We start from the raw sequence: 25,488 nt of genomic DNA, 5'->3' as shown, positions 1-25,488 counted from the left end.
TAGGCTCCTGACTGACGGTGCTGAGATCAAAATTTGCCTGATGTTGGAAGGCAGACCAGTCAGCCTGATCAATCTTCCACCGTGGTAACCTGAAAGGAAGACACGGTCTCCCACTGCGTAAGGAGGTTATCACAGGGAAGTGATCACTTCCGTATGGATTCTCCTCCACTTCCCAAGTGAGTGAAGGGAGTAGAGAAGGGGAGCAGATAGAGAGATGAATGGCAAAAAAAGTACGGGTAGGCATGTGGAAGAAGGTGTTTGTTCCAGTATTTAGAAAGGAAAGGTCATTGTCATTGAGCATACGCTCTATGACACCCGTCCCCTTCCATTGATGTTAGCACTACCCCACAGGGTGTTATGTCCATTAAAATCACCGAGAAGTAAGAAAGGGGGAGGCAACTGCATTACAAGATCATCAAGGTCTTCCTGGAAGATGTCGATCCCAGGTGGCAAATAAATAGAGCAGACCATTAATAAAAATCCCACTGTAAGGCAAATTGCAACAGCCTCTATGCTAGTTGTAATTAGCAAGGGCTGAACTGGGGTCTGATTACCCACTAGGATAGCTACTCCTCCATGAGCAGGACCATCCGCAATTCTATCCTTACTGAATTTTGCTAGCAACAATAAGGAGGTGATTATCCCATTGTATGGGCCCTTATGTATTGGAGATACATTGGCACTCTTCCAATCCAATGGAATCATTCTTGAGTCCAGTGATGCTCTCAATTAGCCTCAATGGTTCCATACCCTCACTTGCCGCCTCCCTTAAAATTATAAGGTATGTGGCATCAACCCCAGGAGCCTTACTCACCTGTAGGCTTGGAAGTTTTTTCATTAAATAATCATATGAAATTTCAATATCATTAATTACATATTTTTTTCAACTTCACTCCCATAATGTCTTTGTCATAAAGGGTTTTCTTCTATAAATATAGATGTAAAGTAACTGTTGAGTTCAATTGCAACATCAGCTGGGGTATCTAATTTAATACTATCCCACACCCATTATATAAGAGTGTAATGGACGTGAGATAGTATACTTCTCATAAGAGCGGATGAATCACATTGGTCTACTTGATACTTCATTACACTTCTCATAAGAATGGACCCTTGTGAGAAGGACAAAACAATCTGGTTTGTCCTCTTCTTTGCATTTATATATGTGAAGAATTCCTAATCCCCACTCTTTGCTAGCGATTTCTCATAATCTGCCTTTGCCAGCCTAACCTTTTCTGTGGAACTATTAGAGATCACTTTGTAGCTGTTATAGGCTTCAGTACTTTTTATAGTGTTCTGTAACTTTTCCATGCCGTCTTTTTCTGCTCGAGTAATCTGGCAACTTCATTATTCATCCAACTTGGAATCCTCCTCGTGGAGTATTTTTGTAATAGTATATATGCATTCAAGGCTTTTGTGATTAATGTTTAAAGATATACCATAATTCAACTGCATTCACTCTCCATGCGACTGAACAAGCTCAATGCTGATGATTGTCTTTCTCTTGCTCCTATTACACACATGAGGGGGTATAAATTCAGACTGAGGAAGGATGGTTGGAGGACACATGTGCATAAGCTTACCTTCAACCAGCAGACTGGGAGTAACTGTGAGTTGACTGTAGGAATAAACTTTATCTGTTGTTGTGGAGGTGGATAATTTTAATAAATTGAAAGAAAAACTATTGGAGAGGATGGACAGAACAGATGACGTGGAAGGTGTGGTTTTTTTTTTTTTTTTTTTGGCTGACAATGTATAAGCTTGCTTCTTGCGTCATTTGCCACTACTAATACTAAAATCGCTTTAATGTGAAATTAAGTGAACTGTTTTTCATTTTTATTTTTTCGTGCCCACAAACTCTGGGGTGTAAGATGACAATGCAGTAATAAAATATATTTCCCCAAGAGCATTAACTATTGCAGTTGAATCTGCAATATTGCATCCATTATATTCCAGGACTGTTGAAGAAACCCAAGCACCACATTTACACATCCACTAGTGTGAATCCTGTCCTCCCGGAACATGAGTAGTGAGATGGATTCTGCATGGATAGACCTCACAGGCTCCCACACACTAGCCAACTGAACATGGGCAAGCCATCCTAGGATCTCCTGCTTTGTTAAAACAGGGGTTAAACCAGTGTGCTGAAGCTGAGGCCCCCCTCAATCCCCATGATCTCCCTTTCTGAACTTCCATAGGTCATAGTGCATGGCAAACAAGCGGGGTTCCTATGGTGTCAGCCATAGGAATCCCACTTGTTTGCCATGCACTAGGATGTGTACAGTGGATCCCAGCAATGCTGATCTGAAAAACAAGCAGTATCAATGGAGGGTCCCCCTCACCATGTACAGGTGCTCACTTCAAGAGGTTTGAAAAGAGAGGGGCTACATGAGTAGCTGCATTCCAAACTCTGATTATAAAAATAACTCTAAAAATTTTTTCATTCAAAGTGTTTTAAATGAAAAAAAACACAACACAATAAACAATGTCTGACAACAATTTTTAAGCAAAACCACTTCCAAAATATGTTTTTAATTCTGCTTTGTCTTGGGTATAAATGGAACTTTATTTATTTGATTAAGAGAATTAACCAACTGTAAGTGAATCTCATAAAACCTGTATACCCAATTACCATTAAGGACAAAAAAAAATGAAACATGTCATATATACTATGTACATAACTGATACTATCCATGATAAATACAGGGTGTCTCAAAAATACACAGCATAACTTCAGGAATGAGTTCCTCATAGGTAGACAATAAAAATATTTTATATCAACATAGTTCCAGAAATGCTTGGTTCCCGAGTTATTAACCGGAATGTCTCATCTCCCGCAGGTGATTTCCTTCATCACAAGGTACTTTTTTTTTTTTATTTTGTTTATTAACACACAACTGTATATACATTCTCAAGATATCTTAATCAATTTATATACAATATTAATCAATTTATATACAATATTTATATACAGATTTTATATACAATATTTATAAACAGATTTTATATACAAGTTCTTATATATACTGTAGTCTTTCTGTACATTGATTGTGTGTGTCCTGATATGAAGGGTGGCTCCTAGACACAAGCCCATCTCCACCTTTTACTCCTGAGAAAGCTCAGAACGTCTGCGTTTGAGTTTGAGTTTGATTTGGGTTTTATTGGCGCATTAGCAACTTAGGCTATAATGCGCCAAGACCAACAGAACGTCTGCAAAACAGGCCTGAAAAAAAGAGCATTATGTCAGGCCATTTCGCCACCAGGGATTAACTAACACCTGGATCCACCATTCTCTATGTGTGCTGTAATGCACAAATCCTGCACCTACCGGAAGTAGTGCTATACTGGTAGGTGCCAGCAATCCCGCCCCCAAGGCTGCCCAAACTTGGAGGCCAGCGAAAAAAAATAAAAATAAAAATAAAATAAAATAAAAAAAAAATAAATAAAATAAAATAAAAATTTTCCAACTAAGAACAATGTACACTTGTTGAACAAAAGCAACATTATACGATTATCTACATGTAAATAGCAAATACATACACTTAGAATGACATTAACTTAACACTTAGAAACATTAACATTATCTCCACTTTAGAGTCCATCCACAAATGCAAGCCTGCAATTGGGTGTCCAGGAGCAGAAGACCATCTCGCTGTAAACAAGAAACATCCTATAAAGATGACATTACACGAAGTGTTCTGTCGTCAAATGTGCAGCACTTCCCTTAATTGTTATCCTGCAATAGATTTCTTAGCTCCTGTCTTCTTTTAAAAACTTTGGCCGAGAATTCCTGAAGCAAAGCAAAGATGTCCCACCTCTGAACCAAGAGAGGTAAATTATTCTCCGTGAGGTTTGGCAACCTATTTAGTAATTCCTGCCTGTCTGAAGTATACAGTCCGCATTCAAGGATGACATGTCTCCAAGATTCCACCTCACCGCACGAACAGTAGGGGTCAGGTTCTAATCCTCTTTCAAATAGTTTGGCCCTTAAGCCATGTCCAATGATTAAGTAACTCGTTGTCATGGTGGGAGCAAACCAAGACGACACCCTCCTGTCCATAGCAAAGCTTACGGCTGGAATGAAGCCCCTTGTAATAGTTCCATACTCACTCAAATCCCAACGTTGCTGCCAGCAATTCACAAGCTCGCCCCAAATTCTACGTTTTTCCTCCTTTATGTTGTTATTTGGATTAGAGGTGATATTCAATATTTGTAATGCCCTTCCCTTCTTTAAGTTATATACAATACCTCGTAAAATAATGTGTAAATCCAAGGGGATGGTACCTGCAATAACCTGTAAGGCATTTGTCGACACTGTCCTTGGAGTGCGTATTACTGTAAGCAACATTGTACGTTGCAGGGACAGAAGCTTGGCTTTAGTTGTAACCTTGGTAGCAGCCGCAAACCAAATACCAGCACCATAATCTACAATGGGAAGAAATATCGTCTTGTAGTACAATACCAGAGTTTTTTTGGATAAACCCCATTCCTTGCGGGAAATTCTAACAACTGCAGCTACGAACTTTTTGATTTTTTCATTGATTTTAGTGACATGTACATGAAACCTGAGACGATCATCTAAAGTTAAACCCAAATACTTGGTGTTCTGTACATATGGAATTTGAGTACCATATAGGGTTACCTTTGTCGGCCTTCCATAATCGAAGTGGTGTTTAAACACCATGAAATTGGTCTTGGTGACAGAAATCTTTAGTTTATTCAAACCCGCCCATGCCACTAAATTATTCAAAACTGACTGAATTTTTTGTTCGAGAATTTGTCTTGATCCTCTCTGCACCGCCACCACCAAGTCATCTGCATATGCAACTTTGATGAACTCATCGCTATCCTTCGTGAGCCACTGGTCTAGCACTGCATTCCAAAAGAGAGGTCCCAAGACTGAACCCTGAGGGCATCCTCTTGAAACGGTAGTCGTGTATGATAAATGCTTTGCACATACTCTAATTTGTCGATCCTTAAAGTAAGATCTGAGGACTCTGAACAGGTAGTCATCACACTTTGCCAGTTGCAGTGACCTGAGAGCACTCTCCCACCAAAGGGAATCGAAAGCGCCCTCAAAGTCAATAAAAACAGCAAGAACATATTTGCTGTTTGCCTCCTGAATGTAAGTCAGCAGGGTTGAGATTGCGTCCTCAGTGGAACGTCCTTTTTTGAATCCAAACTGGCAATCAGAGGAGAGTTTATGTTCTGTAAATAATTTAAAAATCCTTGGGGCAATCATCCTTTCAAATAATTTGCCAAGATTTGCCAATAAAGAGATTGGCCTGTATGCTCTGGGGTTTGTTTTTGGCTTTCCCGGTTTATGCAAGATTTTTAAGAGCGCAAGCTTCCATTCGAGAGGGAAAAGCCCTTCTAGCAAGCATTTATTAAATAAGTTTAATAAAATCTCAGGGAAGAATTCATAAAATTTTTCAATTACTTGATTCTCAATGAGGTCAATGCCAGGACATTTTTTATGGTTCAATTTAGCTACTGCAGCACCTAGCTCAAGCATATTAAAAATGGCAGTTTCGGTTGTCCCCTTATATTCACGATTACTGCGTCTAATTTCCGCTTGATCAGGGCTGTCCATAAACGGCAAATCTTCCGGAAATAGGCTACTCACTATCCCTTCGACTGTAGATTCCCAGTCCGAAGTTTCTTGATTCTCTCTAATTATCGTGTTGTAAATTTCACCACACAAAAGTTTATTTCTTGAAAGCTTATAGATTATACCCCAAGGGTCAGCATTTCCTGTTTCCTTCACCAGACGTTGCCAACAATTTTGCCTGCTATCAGCAATTGCTTTATGGTACCTCTTCCTCAAGTCTCTGTAATCATTTTTCAAAGCCTGAGTGTAGGTACTGACAGAATCTGGTGGTTTTCCATTCCAACCATGTACTCAAATCAGGAGCAAGCAGATATGCACTTTATGTACGGTTTGGCGGATGGCAATGCTCTGGAAGCTCGTCGTTTGTGCCACGAAAGGTTCCCAGAATGATATCCAGACAGGAAAACATTTGAAGGCATCCATCACCGCCTTTGTGAACATGGGACCTTTACACCTCGTGCTGCCGACAGAGGATGACCAAGATCTACGACTCCTGAAGTAGAGGAGTGGACCAACTGCCTGGCCTCCACGCTCACTGATTTAAACCCACTAGATTTCTTCTTGTGGGGCCATTTAAAGTCAGTAGTATATTCGACTCCAGTAGCTGATGTGGAAACTCTCTGCAATCGAATTGTGGCAGGTTGTGAGACAATACGAAACATGCCAGGAATTTGGAATCGTCTTTGCGAGACCATGAGACATCGATGTCATTACAATACATACATACATATCAAATGTATTGGTGCATAACGCAGTTAATTTTTTTTCAATTTGTAAACCACGCTATAGTGAAAACCACGCTGTTTGAAACCACACTATGCGAGGTATTCCTGTACTACAAGTGACGTGCCATCAGAACAGCAAGTGTTTGCTTTTAACTATGATTTCCAGACTTACTTTTCAACCACTGTTTATGAATTTGCATATGTTGTTGCTTCTGAACATTCTAAAAATTACAGCACATTGAATGCACTCTCTCAAATATAGATGGATGGAAACACATTATCATTAACAGTGTTTAATTTTGTAAATTATTTCATTACACTACATTTAATTTAAATTTTCTTGTATTCATCTGTGATCAGTGAGACAATCTCTTCGTATAAAAAAAAAATTACATAAAATTACATAATTTTACATAAAATTACATAATTTCAGTTCTGAACCATGCCCTTCAGGCATGGTTCAGAACTGAAATGTTATACCAAAATTTATTTTGTATTTTTATTTTATTTTTGCAACCAATGCTTTTTACTGTATGAAGTACTGCATTTTCCATTTAGACTCCTACTTCCCTTCAATTAGCCAGGGTAATCAAAGATCAACTGTATTTATCAGGAAAAAATTATATATTTACCATGCTTAAAATGTTACAATTATGGACAGTGAAACATCCACTTACTACTTCAGTCTTCCTTGAAATAAGTAATCCCATCGTTTTACTAAAAAAGCTGGTTAAAAGAGGGTTAAGTGGCTTTTCAGTGTCAAGAAAGCTATACAACTTGTTTAGGAGAACTTCATCATTAGCAATAGAATCATTGATTTGGCTAACATCAGAAGTTAGAAGCTCACAGGCTATATTTGGATATCTGTAAAAATTATAAACCATTTACTATTAAAATTCATTCAAATTCTTAGTAAAGCTAAATCTGTAAAATCCAGAACTCTAAGATGTGGAATTTTTTAAAATCTGGCACATTTTACAAAAAATTAATCGTTTTATAATTCAGATATACTACAGACAGCAACCCAGTGCTCGCATCAACAATTGCATTAGTCTTTAAGAATTCATGCAGAAAGAGTGAGAGTGACACTCCTTTCTTTATAAGATACTTGCGGGACAATCTTGTCCTTTAATCTGTTTTTGCTACTGGCAGGATTTAAACTGCACAGATAATGCAATGGTCTTAAATTTTCACAGGCAAACAAATTTTCTTTTGCAATAAGTTGCCCTGGTACTGCACTGCTTCTAAACAGATGGCCTCTATAAAAGGTTAACTAGCCATTTGTGTAAAAGATGACTGCTATATTATATATATATATATATATATATATATATACATATACCAGCTCATTTTAAGATTAAATGGTCTCTAATCAGATAGCAAGCATCTCTAGTAACAACATGCAGACAAAACAGATGAAAAGAATCATTCCATGTTTCGCTTCTATATGAAATGTTTTCAAAGTTCTAATATAGCTAAAGCTATCTGTTAAAAGTAATGCAATACCAGGGCAATCTGCTATAAAGGCAAGTTTGTTCTGATGAGGGAATTAAGACAATTGCATCTTCCATGCAGTTAAAATCCTGTTGCCAGAACAAATGAATGGACAAGATTGTTGTTATAAATGTTTACACATGTAAATAAGTTCAATTGTTTGTGCTAAATATTCATTGAAATAAACTCCTCCTAAATTTTGGAAAATTTTAAAATCTGGTACCTCTCAATGCCCAAAGGTGCTGGACTTTAAAGAGTTTATAATATTATCAAGACAGAAAGTTAATTTCAAAATAAGAAAGGAAATGAGAAAATGTTAATTATCTTTCAAAGTATGACTACTGCAGTTCTTGTTGGAACACAGCTTTTTATCTTTTCATTTTGAGAATAATATTTTGGTCTGACTATATTAAACTGGGAAAGAAGGAATCTTTTCATAACCTCTTTTCATGGCCTTCTCAGAAATAGTTCGAAGATAAATTATTTTGCCAATGCTTTGGAAAGTCTGCTTCAGAAACACTGGAAATTATGTGTCAGGTTTAAGGAGAATATTCACCATTTTAACCTACTGGGTTTGAATGGAATTATACTTTGTAGATTCAAAGAAGAGGGAGTTTAGCAGGTGAGGAATGTAATGAGAGACCTCTAACTGCTTGTATGCACAAAAAATAGGAACAGATAAGCAGGTCAATCAAATCAAAGCTATTGTGGAAATTTTTAGCAATAATTTGAATAAGCATCCGGTTATAATCTGAATAAGCACATGTTTAATAGAATTGTGACAATTTTCAGAAATATTATAATGCCAAACAAGCTGTTGTTCCAAGAGTTCATCATCACCAGGAAGTTGACGGTGTTTTTTCTATAAACCACAAACAAAGCATGAGTCATCAACTTAGAAATCACCTCATTTGCTGCAATCAAACCAATTTCAGCAAGAAATGTCCAAAGGAAAAGTGATGTCAAAATTTTATCAAGTAAGACTCACAACCATGGTTTTGTTTTAAGTGGCATCGTGAACTAGAAATTCACTCCTCAAAGTGCCACTATGAATAAAGAAAGATATATACAGCCACTGTGACAGCTCCAAGTGACAATTTGTCAAAAGGATTCAGAATGGAAGGCGGAAAAGGTTTGAAAGTTGTTGCATGAACTTCTCCAAGTTGTGCAACATACCACTGCTCATTTCTCATGCAACAAGAGTCACTAAACACAATGATGCTGCATTACCACATCTCCCTTACTTGCCTGACCTCTCAACATTCAGTTTTAATTTTAATTTCCCAAAAATGAAACAACATTCACAGCTATCGCTTCTGCAATGAACAAAGGTTACTGATGCAACTCAAGATGCTCTCCACTGCTATACAGTCAAAACATTTCCAAAAACTTCTACTAACAATTGTCCTTAAGCAGTAATGAAATAGTGCATTACTAAATAATTTCTGACTGCCAAATTTCCAGGAAACCCAGCCACTGAGATCCTGCGATCTTACTTTCCAATCTTTATCTGTAGGGAGCCATGAAAATTACAAGCTACCGAGACAATCTTTGGAGTCTCGATCTGAGGGAAAAAATCACAAACTTTTTTTTTTTAGAAATGTCTCCCACACTGAACTAGTGTAAGTCTTTGCCAACAAAATAAAATGAGTACATGCTTGTCTATACACCTGCAAGGAGCCACAAGCAAATCAGCAGTGGTGGTGAAACTAATTTGGAAGCCTACAGTCAGGGCAAAAACTAGTAATTTCCACAGCTCTTACTGATATTCCTAAGGTAAGACTTGAAACTGTGGTTTGTTTTAAGCCTTGATAATATGAGCAATCCTCAGATTTACAGCATGTTATGTTCCTAGAAAAGGAATCATAAGTCAAAATACAGAAACAATGACATATAACTGCTGAGTGGTTAAGTGAAAGAATGCCCTAGCACACAGTCACGCTTCTTATCAAAATCAGTCTGAAAGAACTAGACTATTTCCAGAATCAGACTAAGTTCAGATGTACACAGTCTATATGGTGTGAAATGACTTGTGGTAAAAAGAAGATAGCATGAGATGCTACAGACCAAATAGAGAAGTTCAGAGGAAAGTAATAAAAAATCTCTCTGTGCAACTTGAATGGGTAAGTGAGTGTGACTATGATTTTATGTGACTATGTATCCCTTATAAATTTAAAATCGTGGACCAACAATATACCATGCAAAAAATGACCCGTAAGCCATCTGGATCACTGTTTCTTACTGCAGCATGTACAGAAAGTACAAGGACGATAATATACTTGACCTGGTTCTCCCAAAGTAATTCTGTGATAAAAGGAAACGGTGAGGGTTTCAATTTCACGAGAGAACCATAGTGGACTGATGTGTTTCTTGGGCTCAAGTGAGACAACTGGGAATTAACTGGAGAAACAACTATACACTTGTGCACTAATGAATTAATTGAGACAACACTAGAATCTTCACTCCATTCATTTCCTCGGGTGGCACTCCCCAGGAAACTCCACTCCAGGAATCACATAAACAGGGCTGAAAAGAAAGGAAACAGCAAGTTCCCGAAACATAGCCAGACCTGTTAGGTTTGGCATTAAGGTGTTTCAATCATTCAGAAATGTAGCATTTCAATAATAAATTACTTAAATCTACCACATGACATAATAGTGTATCTCAATCAATTCATTTGTGCACAATAAAGAATAATCACATAGACCTCCCCGCTTCCAATTAATCAATCAACTATACACTACTGGATATTAGTCTGTGAATGGTCTATGTACCTTTGACGTGTGTGAAGATGAAAAGGGAATGTTTCACTATGAAGTGTCTTCTCAAATAATTTGATTACTAATATTTCATGCATTTTATCTTCACCAACTTATCTTCTAGAAGGCCATTCAGCATATAAAACTATTTAGCAAAATACAGTAAACCCTTGCTTTGATAGGCCTCAATTTAACAGACTATGGAAATAATGTTTACCCCTACAGCAATGGCACCCAAGAGCTCTTCAGACTCCGAATAAGATTTAATCAGTTTCCACTGCCACTAGACAACACAAAAAAATTTCCAGCTCTTCTATTTCACACAGTAAGTGCAGTAAAATTCAGAAATATAACGTTTTTTTTTTTTATTTCATAGTATAGCACTCTTCCTTCAGCAATATTTCTCCATAATATTTTAGCAACTTCAGCCAATATTTCATTTAAGCTTAACAGTTGTTGGAGAGATTTAGGTACACCAGACATAGACCATACTGTGTCACGTGTATTATCTGTGCAAGTGTGTTGTGGGCAAATTTGCATGTTGTGTGGGACAAAAAACCCAGAATAACTCATGGGGGGAATCCTACTTCCTCCACTTGAGATCAGCTAACTACAGCCTTGATTAAAGAACCTTCAAGAAATACAGCAGTCTACAATGTGATTTGAGTCCAAACCTCTATAAACGAACGACAAGTAGAAAAACCACTATAGTGTTACAGAGGATAGGTTTAAAGCACAATCAGATTTAGTTGACAGACTCTGCACCATACAGTCCATTAAATAGAAATTGTATTGCACTTGGACCTTCTCCTAAAAGAAACCGCAAAAGAAAATGTGACAATCAAAGTGAGAGGTTAAACAAAATGCATGCTGTGAACAGATGCAGTAAGCCAGATTCAAAGTGGTCAAATGTGCAACCCATTCAATCAAAACAATCAGATAAAAATAATGTGTTTAACAACAGATAACTCTATATGTCCAAACTATATCTTTGTGACAGTAATGCAGTTCTCAAATTCTAGGTCAGAAATTCTAGATTTCTTCATGTTTGGTAATTTGAATGTCATTTTACTTAAATAACAAACAAAAACAACAGTAGTATGGAAGGAGTGGTTGGGTTGTTTGACCTACGTATTATGTTTAGAGTTTCTACATTTTTTGTTCATTAGCACAGTCACCAACCATATCATCTTGCTTTAACAAATTTATGTATACGTTATTATGTAAATTAATTCACTGTTATTTTTCTTACCCTTCCTATTTAATATTTGTTCTAAACAGTTTCAAAATTATTTGAAATATTAATATTTGTTTTCATAATGGCTAAGTTGATCAAAGAAATTTTCATCGCTGATTTTAGCTGTAATGGAGGAAGACACTGATGAATCAGTTTTTTTCAATTTGCAAAGGATGATTTCCTTCTCTTAGTGATTCACAGGCTCTCAGTGAACATCTGGGTAATTGTAATCTGACTTCCCCCAAGTTAGCCTTAGAAGAGTTGATTCAAAAAGGAGGCAATATCTGCAAACAGTTCAAGTCACGTTAACAATGTAGATAAAGTTTTAAGTTACACTGACATTAAAACTAAAGCTTATAAACTACACAAAGCATTTAATGACTATCTGACTGACCAGAAAAACCATATCACCAAACCTGCAATTAAGTTTTTGATGTAAAAATGAAGTGACTTACAAACAATTTAATAACTTAAAAATGGAAAATGTAGTCTGAAGAACTGCAAACAATGGTTGACATACTATCTAAGAATTCTATTTTGAAACTTTGCATGCTGATATTCTGAAGAAATGATCTGTATCTAGTCTTCCATGTTCACATGATCTGTTGTTGTAAACTTAGGTTACTCTCAGCAACCATCTACTATTCTCCTAGAGGAAATACTGTTTTTAAACCAAAATTGATGTGATTATTTTACAAGCTTTGAATGAAAGCTAGTATAATACAAGTTTAGATGTTAAGAATAAACTTACTAAGGCTTTTAAGTCAACACTAAAGGCAGTGATAGTAAAATTAATTATAAATAAGAAAGTTGTAGTAGATACTATCTCAAGTGAAGAAATTATCAAAATCACATCTTTATCTATTCTTGTGAAAAAAAAAGTATTAAAACTGAATCACACAGAGTATTAAATCCTCACAGTATTGCTTTATGACATTGACAAAAGTCTATCAGAAGCTGATATTACAGAAAATTTGTACTATAAAAACTTTCAGATTCAATTCTTAAAAATTTTCTAACAGTTAACATTCAGACTTTTTACTTCTACCAGATCTAAACTCTCCATTAACTTAGTGTTGGGGTTAATTCCCAGATTATTTAAAATTGCCAAGTTGAAAGGTTTTCTCACAAATTAGTTAAGTGCAAATCTTTCATAGTGTTTACACATTGCTCATGTCTGGGTTATAGGCATATAGCACACAGTCATATATTCACTGACTGTCCAATAAAGAACAGTCGGCACACTGCTTCAACTGTAGGAGAAAAAATAAGGATTACCAGAATTCTGTTAGAATGAGGTGAGAGTGGGGAACAAATAGAATGATGGCAAAATTTTCACACTAAAATTGGACAAAAAAAAAAAAAAAAAAAATTCAAGGGGCATAAACAAACTAACAGTACTGGATTTAAAGCTTACATCTGGTCAACATGTTGTTGACCATTAAAATAAACTACCTTCCTGGGCTGCTGACATTGGCAACTTGTTCAGTACCTCCTGGAAATGGGAAGGGTATGATAAGAGTGATACAGAGTGCATAGACAAAGGGCTTTTTTTTTTTTTTTTTCTGATGCAGTGAAAGTCTAAACTTCCTTGCTTCTTTTGGTCTTTACACAAAAAAATACCGATTTTGACACAAGGTGAAAGCGTGCTCCATTATACACTGAATTTGGTTTATAGTGAAATGTGATTTAGTAAGATGACTGTAGATATGTAAACTTGATGAGCTTAAAGAGCATTAGACAATTAGCACAGTATTTCAATGATAGTTCAAATATGAAGATTATACATAGTCTGGAACATAAAACTAAAATTAAAAACTGATGTTGGAAAAAAATATAAAACAAGATAAATATAAAATTGGACAGTGATATAAGTGGTTGTACGTGTTTTTTTTTTTTTTTTTAATGAATGATTTATTCCAACTTCAAAAACTTATAAAAAGAGATTCCCAATGTTTCCCAGAAACTGTGTGAAAGTCAAACACAACAAAAAAAAGACCTAACAGTAAAAGTAACAATATGATGCCCACATAAACACAATAGCCTGTGGTCTAAACATTTTTCCACTTGACAGATCTGCAAAAAATTAGTACAAGGCCACTAACTTTCCAGGGAAAAGAAGTGACTTTCTTTTTGGATTTATGGATCAGGGAATTGATTTATGGATCAGAGAAGCAAGCTTTCTCTGATCCATAAATCAATTAGAACTTTATTTAGAAAAGATTATAAACAAACAGTCTTTGCTTATAACTAATCCTCCATGGCATGATGACACATCAGTATGATATAGCGCCATCTGTCACTTGTTTAGAGAGGTCTTAGTTTGATTCCCATCGACAACTCGAATGATTTCTAAAGTCCTCTTCACTAGAGGCTGTAGTTAGCTGATCTCAGACAGAGGGCGTAGAGTTCCCCCATGAGTTATTCCAGATTTTTCAGCACACAAACACACTCCTGCAGACACAATGGATATATACACTTATGGTTATGAAGGTATGCTTGGGGACCATTAATATCAAGACCAATTTGCTTATAACGACAAGTTTTAATTGCACATTCAATGATTGGAGAGTGTGTAAAAGGTAATGAAGGCATTAAGATAATGGTCACGTGTTCTTGCATAGCGGATACATTAAAACTAATGGGGCACAACCAACACCCCCAAGGAATATACTGAAGCAGTACAAAGGGTTAAACATGCACAAACATTATGATTAAATACAATTTAAGCTCTTTGTACATAACTACTTTCTTATTTAAATAATAAAGTATATAGTCTTACTTTCCAAGATCCAAATTAGCAATTACTTATACTTACTTGTATCGCCTTCTTTCTTCAATGTCTTCATCTGGTTCTTGTGTTATTAGTGTGACCAGCTCATCCATTATCTCCGGTCGAGTAAGGCTATGTTTAAAACTAGTTAGTATATGTGTATACACACACACAACTATTATTAAGATACTAATTTAAAAAAAAAAAAAATCATTATAAAAAAAGAAAACTATTTGCCACAAAATACTCGTTTCTTAGGAAGTTGCAATATTGCTACCTGTATACTAAGACAACTCAAGATTTAAATAAAATAAGAGAGAGAGAGAGAGAGAGAGAGAGAGAGAGAGAGAGAGAGAGAGAGAGAGAGAGAGAGACAGAGAAGCAACATTCATCTCCCAGACTATTACAGAAACTTATTTTCAAAAATTACTAATATTGAAATAACTCAATGCACTCAATTACGATGTATTCACTCAGGTTAACAGTTCAGGATTTACAAAATGTAGTAATAGGTATACCTTCTCTTAAAAATCTGTAGAGCTCTTTATATAGCTCTGTACGGTTCGTACAGAGCTGTACATAATATGCTGTACAAACATCATAATATGTCATATCATAATTTCAAAGATCTGCACATATATTTGGAATTATTATTAATTGGAATTACCTAAGAATATTATATTCTTAGGTAATATTATATCTGCAACCACCATGAGTGACAAATGATTACATATATAATATTCTAATTATAGTTTAATTATAGTTTAATTATAATTAAACTAAATCTTAATATAATTTGCAATTCTAACTTTTGAGTCAGACATAAAGAAACCAGATCTAAAACATAATGAAGGACTTCTACAATATTATATGAGGTTAGGAGGAGAGACTCATCCTTTCATCTTGCAAATTTTCAACCATGCACGGATGGAAAAAAACAGCATGTTTTTTATAGCCAGCAGGATTTAAACAGAATAATAAACATAGCAGTCATATTGTTCAGAGCAGAATAAACTTTGTCTTTGCAAAAGTTGTGCTTGAATTACAATGAATTTAAACCAAATTGTTAATTTGCTATTATTTAAAGGGCCTGGGATTACCTGGGCAAGATGGTCTATTTCAGACATGTGAATCTTGTCTAATTGTCTTATCTATGTAAACTTTTTGCAATTTTCTTCTTTCTATTAGAGGCTTTTTTTTTTTTTTTTTTTTGAGATTTTAAGCATTTTTTACCCCAAATTTAATCGGCTGTCATGTCTTTTTAATAAATGTAAAATTTTGCAATGCCATTTGTTTTAAATTAGCATAGGCACATTATGCAAGAAAGCAAGCTTATATAGCATCAGCCAAAAAAAAAAAAAAAAAACCTTCTCATTTCACCCATCCACTCACTCCAAATGTTTGTCTAGTTCTGCCTTGAATCTATTTAAGCTATCAACATCTACAATGACAGGTGGAAGTTTGTTCTTGCAATCAATCATCCACTGGCTAAAGGCAAGCTTCCACACATCTATCCTACAACCGTCTTTCCTCTGTAAATAGTGAAATATTGTGGCAACTTGTTCTGAAGGCAAAGTATGTTCTACTATGAAGCAATATGATCACTGTATTAACTAAACAGCTTAAATCCTGCTGGCCACAAAATCACATAAAAGGAAAAATGTGCAGGCTATATTAGTGACTTTTCATACACTCATTAGCCAAAACATTATGACCACCTACCCAATAGCATGTTGCACTGCCTCTGGCTGCAATAACCTAACATGGCATTGCCTCCACAAAACTGCAGCAGGTGCCCACAGGTATCTTGGACCAACTCAACAGGGTGCCCCAGAGTTTGGCAATGGAATGGGACACTAGCATGGATTAGCCAATGTTGTGTTCCACCACATCCCAAAAATGTCCAATGGGATTGATGTCAGAAGAATTTGGTAACCAGGAAGCACACAAAATGTTTGGACACAATCCTCGAACCATTCCTGCACAATGCAGACCTTGTGAGGTGGAACAGTCTTGTTAAAAGAGTCCAGTGCCATCTGGTTACAGGGTCACAAAGTAGGACAAAACTTAGTCCAAAACAATGCCAAGGTAGGATCTGGCAATGATGGTGTGTTCAATGGGGGATCTAGTGATGTCGCTGAAAATGTTCCCCAAACCATAATACCACCACCTCCGCCAGTCTGTTTTCACCCAAACTTGCACAGTCTGGTTGGACTGTGAGTTTGGACAAAAACAGGCTGCACTATTCACCTACTTGCCATTTAATTGCCAATGTCCAGGCACAGTGCTCTCGTGCCCACTGTAGTTGGAAGTTTCAATGATGAGTAGTCAACATAGGAACATGAAGAGGTTGCTACTCTGCTTATTCATAAGAGCTTTGTCTGGATGGAGTGCTTAGAAACATTTCTCTGTGCACCCTAGATGTAGTCTGCTGTTCACTGAGGGTTTTTGAGCTGGCTGTTTTCCTGGACAGCATGCCAATCACCATTCACCTTGGCTGTCAACAAGTGGTGGTCTCTGTTTTGGCACACAGGCGGTTGTGTGCCCCCCCCCTTCAGACAATTCCCACCATGCCATGCTTTCACTATAGGAGCCCTTGAACAGCCGACAATAGCTATGCTTGATGAGATGCTGGCTTCCGCCTTCCTAGTACAGCAAAACCAGCGGTGGTCTCCCTGTCCCAGCACATTGGTCAGTTGTGTGTTCCTCTTCAGATCATTCCCGCCACAGCAGCACTCAAATGGCCAACAATGCCTGTGGTTGCTGTGAGATACTGGCTCCTGCCTTTCTAGTACTGCAACTCATTCCCCATTCAAATTCTGTCAGGTCCTTCCCCATTGCTCAAACATTGTACTAACAAACTGAGGCACTACAATGCTATCACTAGGCACTGTGGGATGTGTCCATTTGTGGAGACAGGCGGTCATAATATTTTGGTTCACAAGTGTATGTTTATCTTCCTAAAATCTAACTTGAATAATGTTAAAAATGACAGATGCTGTTTATACAAAGTAAAATATTTCATGAAACATGCTGAGAGAGAAAATGTTAACATTACTAAAATTGTTTGTTTACAGTTTTGTGTAAAGTACAACTATTTATAACTAATGGCTGCACTATCACAGTTTTATAAATTTAAAAATGTGAAAATATTTAGTTTCAAGTTTATGTTTTTCTTTTTAACACAAAAAGTTCTGTTTAATTGAAAATACCAAGGAAAAAACAAAATTAAAAAAAAAAAAAAAAATGCTTGAAAATTTTGAAGTTTCGTTAAAAAAAACAAGCTGCATTTAAAAGTATTGCAATCCATTAAGAAAATGTGAAACACTGGTATATTCCAAGCAGAATCAGTAAAATTAAAACCTGTTCTCAGAAATATATGTAACTATCTTTGTGACATTTTTTTAGTTTCACTATAATGAATATATTTTGGTCACTCACATAACTTCATTATGCTTCCTGTATAGGTGTTAAAACTATATCAGCATTATGTATTTTCTATGTTCTTATTTAGCTATATGAAAAATTTATTGCCTCTCTACAATTTAAAAGAAAGGCTAAATTAAATTATCCTGCCAACTATTCAACGATTTTCAACAATTTTCTTAGGTATAGCTTGGCAATCTGAAGCTCTATTGATATAACATGCAAACAATGGTATATATTTTATCATATCACAAAAAACTACTTACAAATCGATAAGTTTCTTTGTTTGTGCCTTACATTCTTGTAAAATATCATCTTCATCCATAAGTTCTTTCAAAGTAACACTCTAAAAACAAAAGAAAATTCTGAAGATAAAATTACACTATAAGCAAACTTAAAAAAAAAAAAAAAAAAGCTAATACTAAAGCTCACACTAATGATTTCATCAATAATTGAAAAATTCTCTGAAATACAGCAAAATCAGAAGATTTTGGTGTATTTCAGAGAATTAATACATCGATACTAAGTTTTATTTTTTTTTATGTAAACCCCAAACGCGAGAGGTATTAGAACCTATAGTACTTAGTACCGAGCTTGGGTTGGAGGTTGAGAAGACGAAAGAAGATATTTGTTGACATTGGACTTCTGTTGATTGTAATTTTCAGGAAATACGTATGAAGGAAGGTTGTTCCAGAAAATGGCAGCTGAATGAATAAACGAGGAAGATGAAAAGTTGGTTCTGTAAGTTTGAAGTTGGACAGTAGGATGTTGGCTGGTGGTGGCACAGGTTCGGACTGTTTTGAAAGAGAGAGCGGGAATTATAGAAGCCAATTAAGAAGAACAGTGCCCATGAAAGTATCTGTAGAAGAGGCCTGCAGCATTAACCTAACTGCCCTCTTCTGAATGGAATCAAGAAGCCTGAGAGAGGTTTTGGGGGCCCCACCCCAGATGTGGGAACAATATTCCACGGCAGGGTGGATTTGCGATTTATACAGAGTGAGCAGCTGTTTGGAAGAAAAGTAACGCCGAGAGCGAAAGAGAAAACCAAGTTTTTTAGATGCAGAGGAAGCAATATTTGTAATGTGCTTGTGCCAAGAGAGATTAGAAGTCAGGGTAATCCCCAAAAGAGATATATCATTTTGCCTAGAAATCGGAGTGTCACTAAAGATAAGGATAGGAGCAGAAAAATCCTTTTTGCGAGATATAAGACAAGACTGAGTTTTAGAAGGGTTGAAATCAACTAAGTTGTCTTTGCCCCACTGGAGAATTACCTGAAGATCGGCATTTAAGGAATTGGTAGTAGATTTTCGAGAAGTTGAAGCTGATTGAGCAGGACAAGGTTTCTCAAAAATGGAAAGTGGAATGCAATGTGCTATCATCGGCAAAACTATGGATAGGATTTCCAGTCAATGGAAGGTCATTAATATACAAGAGGGAAAAGAGTGGGGGAAAGAACTGAACCCTGGGGACACCGGCATTAGTGGAGAAGTTGGAAGACAGAGAGCCATCTACCATCACCCTCAGTGAGCGATCAGAGAGAAAACTGGATAACCAATTACTAAAAACAGTTGGCAAACCATAAGATGGAAGCTGATTGAGCAGGACAAGGTTTCTCAAAAATGGAAAGTGGAATGCAATGTGCTATCATTGGCAAAACTATGGATAGGATTTCCAGTCAATGGAAGAAGGTCATTAATATACAAGTTCATTTGCTGTAAGATAGTATACCCGCGACAAATGAACCTAGAAAAACTGGCAAATGGCAAACAGAAAGAGATAGCCTCAGCTAATTATTGATGGGATATATTAAGTGGAGCTAGCCCTAGTTAACATTCCATTCAATGCATCCAAATATCAATAATTAGCTACATCATCATTTTAATTTTACTATTTTATTGTAATATGTTTATTTATAGGGTACAACAAAGAAGTCCAACTTAGGTTACCTAAATACTTGGCCCTTTGGCCTTATGGGTTATAGTTTTCACCCTAATACTTATATTCTAAATTCTTATTAAATTGCTCCAGTTGTATGTAATTTCTCCAATTTACACAATTGGTATTAAGTTTAAAACATAAGGTTATATATTATATATGTGTGTGTGTGTGTGTATATATATATATATATATATAATTTGTATTAATATTAAATTAAATTAAGTATAAATGGATGTGAAAGTTACACAAGGTGCCAGTACCTATAAGGGTGAGGAAAGTAGAAAAATAAAAGTAGCAGATTAGTGAAAGATGAAAGAATGTTAATAGCCCAGAGCAGTGGTTCTCAACGTGGGGTACGCGGTAAAACTTTTGGGGATGCGCCGTGAGAGCTCAAAAGTCGCTAAGTTGGCAACACTGCTACTGATTAATTTCTGAGAACTGAGTGACAAAGCAGGGCGCTTTAGTTCATGTCTGTACACGTTTGTCAATCCTCCCTCCCCTTCACGACCTGGGAGACGAACTTACCCGAACAGCTGATCTCCTAGTCAAAGCATTCATTCTAAGTGAGTGAATGTGCCTTCTTACTGCTCTATGTATTTGTTGTGATTTATTTCACTTATTTTTAGTCTTCAGTTTACTGTGAAGTTAAATGAACATGTTTCTAAAGTTCCCTGAAATATGGATAAATGGATAATTAAGAAAAGACGTGGAAACAGAGCCAATTGCTTCTACATCTACGACTAAGTCATCATCCCATGTGAGTAAAGAGGCGATTCGGCAGTAACTAAAAGAACGTTAAAATTTAAACAATCAAGTGATAAAAAAATTAAAAAACGTAAATATAATGAATCATATTTACAATCTGGCTTTACATGGACAGGAAATTTAGTAGAACCAAATTCACAGTGCGTTGTTTGTTCTGAAGTCCTGTCAAAAAATTCAATGAAACCATCTCTTTTATGGCGACACTTTGAAACAAACATGAGCATTTAAAAAATAAGCCCTTAAGCTATTTTGAATGCCTTTTGGAAGATTTGAGTAGACAAACCGTAATTAAGCATTTTTCTGGTGTAGAAGAACATGAAAGTGCACTTAAAGCGTCTTACAAAGCCGGAAAGGCTCACACAATAGGCAAGCCACTCATTCTTTCAGCAGCGGAAGAAATAGTTTCTTGTATGTTTGATCAAAAAGAGGCAAACGAGAAACTGTGTCAAACGACACAGTTTCCAGAATAATTAAAGATCTGCCTGTAATATTAAGGACCAACTCATTCAAGCTATTCAATGTAGCCCGTGGTTTGCCATACAAGTGGATGAGTCAACAGACTTAGCTGGGCTAGCTCAATTACTTGTTTTGTGCGTGGAAAATTCCAGGATGCAATATTTGAAGATATTTTATTTTGTAAGCCTCTCAAAACTTCTACTAAGGGTGAGGATATTTTTAATATGATTGATTAATTTTTTTCCGAAAACAACCTTGAATGGAAAAATTGTATTTCTGCATGTACTGACAGAGCAAAAGCAATGAGTGGTTATTAGCATTAGCATTAGTAGAGGCATATGATGCAAGAAAGCAAGCTTATTCAGCATCAGCCAAAAAAAAAAAAAAACACAACCACTACTCCCATTTCTCCCCTCCGTTCGTTCAAAATACCTGTCCAGCTGAGCCTTAAATTTGTTTAGGCTATCAACTTCAACAACAAGTGATGGAAGTCTATTCCACAAACCAACTGCCCGCTAGCTAAAGGCAAATTTCCGCACATCTATCCGACATCCGTCCTTCCTCAATTTGAATTTATGCCCTCTCAGGTGATTATTCTGAGCAAGAGGAAGAATCCCATTGGCATTGAGCATGCTCAAGCCATTCAAAGCCTTATACACCTCTATCAGATCACCTCACCGATGCCTAGTCTCCAGACTCTGTAATTTGCAAAACTTAAGCCTTTCTTCGTAAGAGCAACCCTTTGTTCCATTCACTAATCTTGTTGCCCTTCTCTGTACTCGTTCCAGCAGCTCTACATGCTTCTTGAAATGAGGCCTCCAGACCTGTATACAGTACTCAAGGTGTGGCCTGACCAATGCCTTATACAAGGGGATAATCACATCCCTATCCCTACTAGAAAAATTCCTGTATATCATTGACAAGACACCATGAGCTACTCTTGCAGCTCGTCTGCACTGCTCAGAGAACTTCATATCTGCCTGCACAATTACCCCCAGGTTCTTTTCATTCTCTACCACTGTCAGCGTAGTACCACAGAGTTGATACATTGATCTGAGCTTACTGTTTCCCATATGTAGTACTTTACATTTGTCAATGTTAAACTTCATTTGCCACCTCTCAACCCATCTGCTCAACCTTTCCAGATCCTGTTGCAGTAGCATAGCATCAGTAGTGTCCTTAACAACCGTACCAACCTTTGTATCGTCTGCAAACTTGGACATTAAGCTTGATATACCATCATCAATATCATTTATAAATACAGAAAACAACAATGGACCCAACACTGAGCCCTGAGGAACTCCACTAATAACATTAGTCCACGTTGAGCAGTGTCCATTGATTACCACTCTCTGTCTTCTGCCACTCAACCATCCCTTTATCCATAGCAGCAATTTGCCTCCAATGCCACACTGCTCCAATTTGTGCAGCAGTCTTCCATGCGCAACAGTATCAAAAGCCTTTCTAAGATCCAAATATATAATATCAAAGTTATTCCCTGCATCCAGTTCTTTTGTGACTACATCATAGTATCCAATCAAATTGGTCAGACAAGACCTGCCCTTAACAAAACCATGCTGTGTCTGAGCTATAACTGAATTCTTGTCCAGATGATCCTGCAGTGCTTCTTTAACCAGTGCCTCCATTAATTTTCCTGGAACCGAAGTTAAACTAACAGGTCCATAATTACTTGTGTCAGCCTTTGATCCTCCTTTGTGAATTGGGGTTACATTTGCACATCTCCAGTCTATGGGTACCTCCCCTGAGTACAAAGAAGCTCTCATAATTATGGCTAGGGGTTTGCTTACTTCCTTTGCTGCCTCCTTTAATATAACTGGATAGATCCCATCCACCCCGGGTGCCTTTTTTATGTTTATCCTCAACAATTTCTCCTCCACTTTACTCTCAGTTATTAGAAAATCATCTAGCTCACTGCCAATGTTTACTTCACCTACGACATTCCCCTTCCTGAATAACTCCTCATGTGTGAATGTAGATGCAAAATAGATTGTTAGATTGTTAGCCACCTGAGCAGGATCCTCAACTGTTGAACCATCAACATCCAGTGGACCAATCTGATTCATCCCTTTCCTTCTTGAGTTTAAATAGGTAAAGAACTCTTTTCTGTTTTTCTTTGCATCCTTTGCCAAGGATTTCTCATAATCTGCCTTTGAATGCCTAATCTCCTTTGTGAATTGGTTACAGACCAACTTATATCTATCATAGGCTTCCATGTCACCCATTAATTTGTACGTATCCCATGCATTTTTCTTCTCTGCCATATGTCTCATTAGTTCATCTGACAACCATTTAGGCCTGAACCTTGAACAATATTTCTTGGTTGGTATGTAAAGCCTGGTAGCTTCCAAGATTAGTTCCTTGAATGCTTCCCATTTTGAATTTGCTGTTGGTAACATCATCAGTTGGTCCCACTGTATAGAATTTAAATACTGTCTCAGACCGTCATAGTCGCCTTTACGAAAGCAAAAACCCTTCCCTTTACCTCTGATGGTAGTTACTTCCTTGAGTAAATCCCACTTCAGCACACTGTGATCACTGCCATCTAGTGGTTCCTTTATCTGCAGATTCTTAATGCATGAAGAATCACTACTGATAATCAGATCAAGAGTATTACTCCCTCTAGTTGCCTCCCGAACATGCTGGTGTACAAAACAATCATCCAATAAATCCACAAAAGCCTTGCTAGTGTGTGAGTGACCAACCCACAAATTCCAGTCAATATCTGGGAAATTAAAATCCCCCATTATAAGACTCTCTGATTTACTGGCCCATTCTATTTCCCTGTACAGTATCTTATTATACTCATCAGAGTCATTAGGCCTATAGCACACTCCTACTCTCAATTTTGATTTACCTATGCTTATGTCACACCAAACTGACTCGACACTGCCCTGTCCATTGATGTCGACTGGCTTCACTTCCTTGGATTCTATGTGTTTTTTAACTAATAGCATAACCCCTCCTCCCTTATTATCCTGTCTATCCTTTCTGTAGATGTTGTACTCCCCAAATTCCAGTTCTGCATTCCTTATATCTGTGTGACACCACATCTCTCGATATCCCAACAATATCTACCTTTGATGTTTTGAGCAATACCTCAAATTCATCAAATTTATTTACTAAACTCCTAACATTGGTGTACACGCAAGTATACATGCACCTGTTTCTATTCTTAGCTACCCTAACACAACCCATGTGTTTACTTGTACCGCAATGACTTCCAGCAGTCTCTGAAATATCCTGCATCTTGTTTTTGCTCATTCCAATAGAAGCAGTGCAAGAATCTCTTTCACCTCTGCCACTGGCTACTGTTAATCTATTAGTCTTTGTCTCCCCCCCCCCAAAGCTAGCAGTTTTCCGACCCACCTAACACTGCCTCGATAGCATCACAGGACTAGCAGGTCGTATAAAACAAGTTGACCAGAATGTAAGTTCACTCATTGCTGACAGCTAAATTTCTCCCCGATGATTTAAAAGGTGTTCTGGATGAAAGTGTACAAATGGTTAATTTCATCAAAACTCAGCCATTGAAGTCTCGACTTTTTTCAATTACGGGTGAAGAAATGGGTAACCTGCATAAGAGATTGCTGCTTCACACAGAAGTACATTGGTTGTCACGAGGAAACGTTCTTTGCCATTTATTTGATGGACCACGAGTTGAGACTACAAGACTTATAATGGCTTCTACGGTTAGCATATTTAGCTGATATTTTTTAAAAAGTGAATATTTGGAACTTATCATTGCAAGGAGACTGTGTTCTATGTTGAGAGGAAAACAGAGGCCATGGTAAAAAAAATTTCTCTTTGGAAAAACGGAATTAAAAAGAACAGCTGTGACCAATTTCAGCAACTAATGAGCAAACGATTGCAGACTTTGAAGACATCAGACAACAAATATTCGTTCACTTAAGCACTCTTAACACACTTATAAAGCAGTATTTTCCACCCCCTGATGAAATGCAAGAATGGATTCGAGAACCCTTCACATTTGATTTGGAAATATGTAAACTTTCATTGTCCAATAAAGAAAGGTTGATTGAGATATCTCGTGACAATAGTTTAAAAAAAAATTCATTCCAAAATGCCACTGATTAGTTTTTGGATTGGAGTGGAGAAGGAATATCCGACTCTGTCATGAATTGCAGTCAAATATTTGTTACCTTTCACAACAACTTATTTATGCGAAACCGGTTTTTCATCTTTAACTGCTTTAAAAAATAAATATAGGAACAGGCTGGATGTTGAAGATGACTTGCGACTCTACCTTAGCAAGATAACCCCAA

At 36.8% G+C, this 25,488-nt stretch overlaps 1 protein-coding gene across 4 annotated transcripts in view; it reads right to left on the bottom strand.

Moving 5' to 3' along the window:
- The window catches only part of fmt (phosphatase 6 regulatory subunit 1-like protein fmt), a 477,658-nt gene that overhangs the window by 378,754 nt on the left and 73,416 nt on the right, over positions 1 to 25,488 (bottom strand). For all 4 annotated transcript variants that reach the window (XM_090388378.1, XM_090388363.1, XM_090388382.1 and 1 more), the window contains exons 3-5: positions 18,292 to 18,371; positions 14,645 to 14,731; positions 7,014 to 7,200 (exon numbers count right to left, since the gene is read on the bottom strand). In XM_090388378.1, the coding sequence (XP_090244504.1) occupies positions 7,014 to 7,200; positions 14,645 to 14,731; positions 18,292 to 18,371 (354 nt within the window). The remainder of the gene's footprint in view (positions 1 to 7,013; positions 7,201 to 14,644; positions 14,732 to 18,291; positions 18,372 to 25,488) is intronic.

This window comes from Mastigoproctus giganteus, chromosome 2 (genome assembly GCF_048544385.1).
Source record: "Mastigoproctus giganteus isolate SK-2022 chromosome 2, ASM4854438v1, whole genome shotgun sequence".
Taxonomy (NCBI): Eukaryota; Metazoa; Arthropoda; class Arachnida; order Uropygi; family Thelyphonidae; genus Mastigoproctus; species Mastigoproctus giganteus.
The sequence above is the reverse complement of the archived record's forward strand: the minus strand, read 5'-3'. Positions and strand labels throughout refer to the sequence as shown.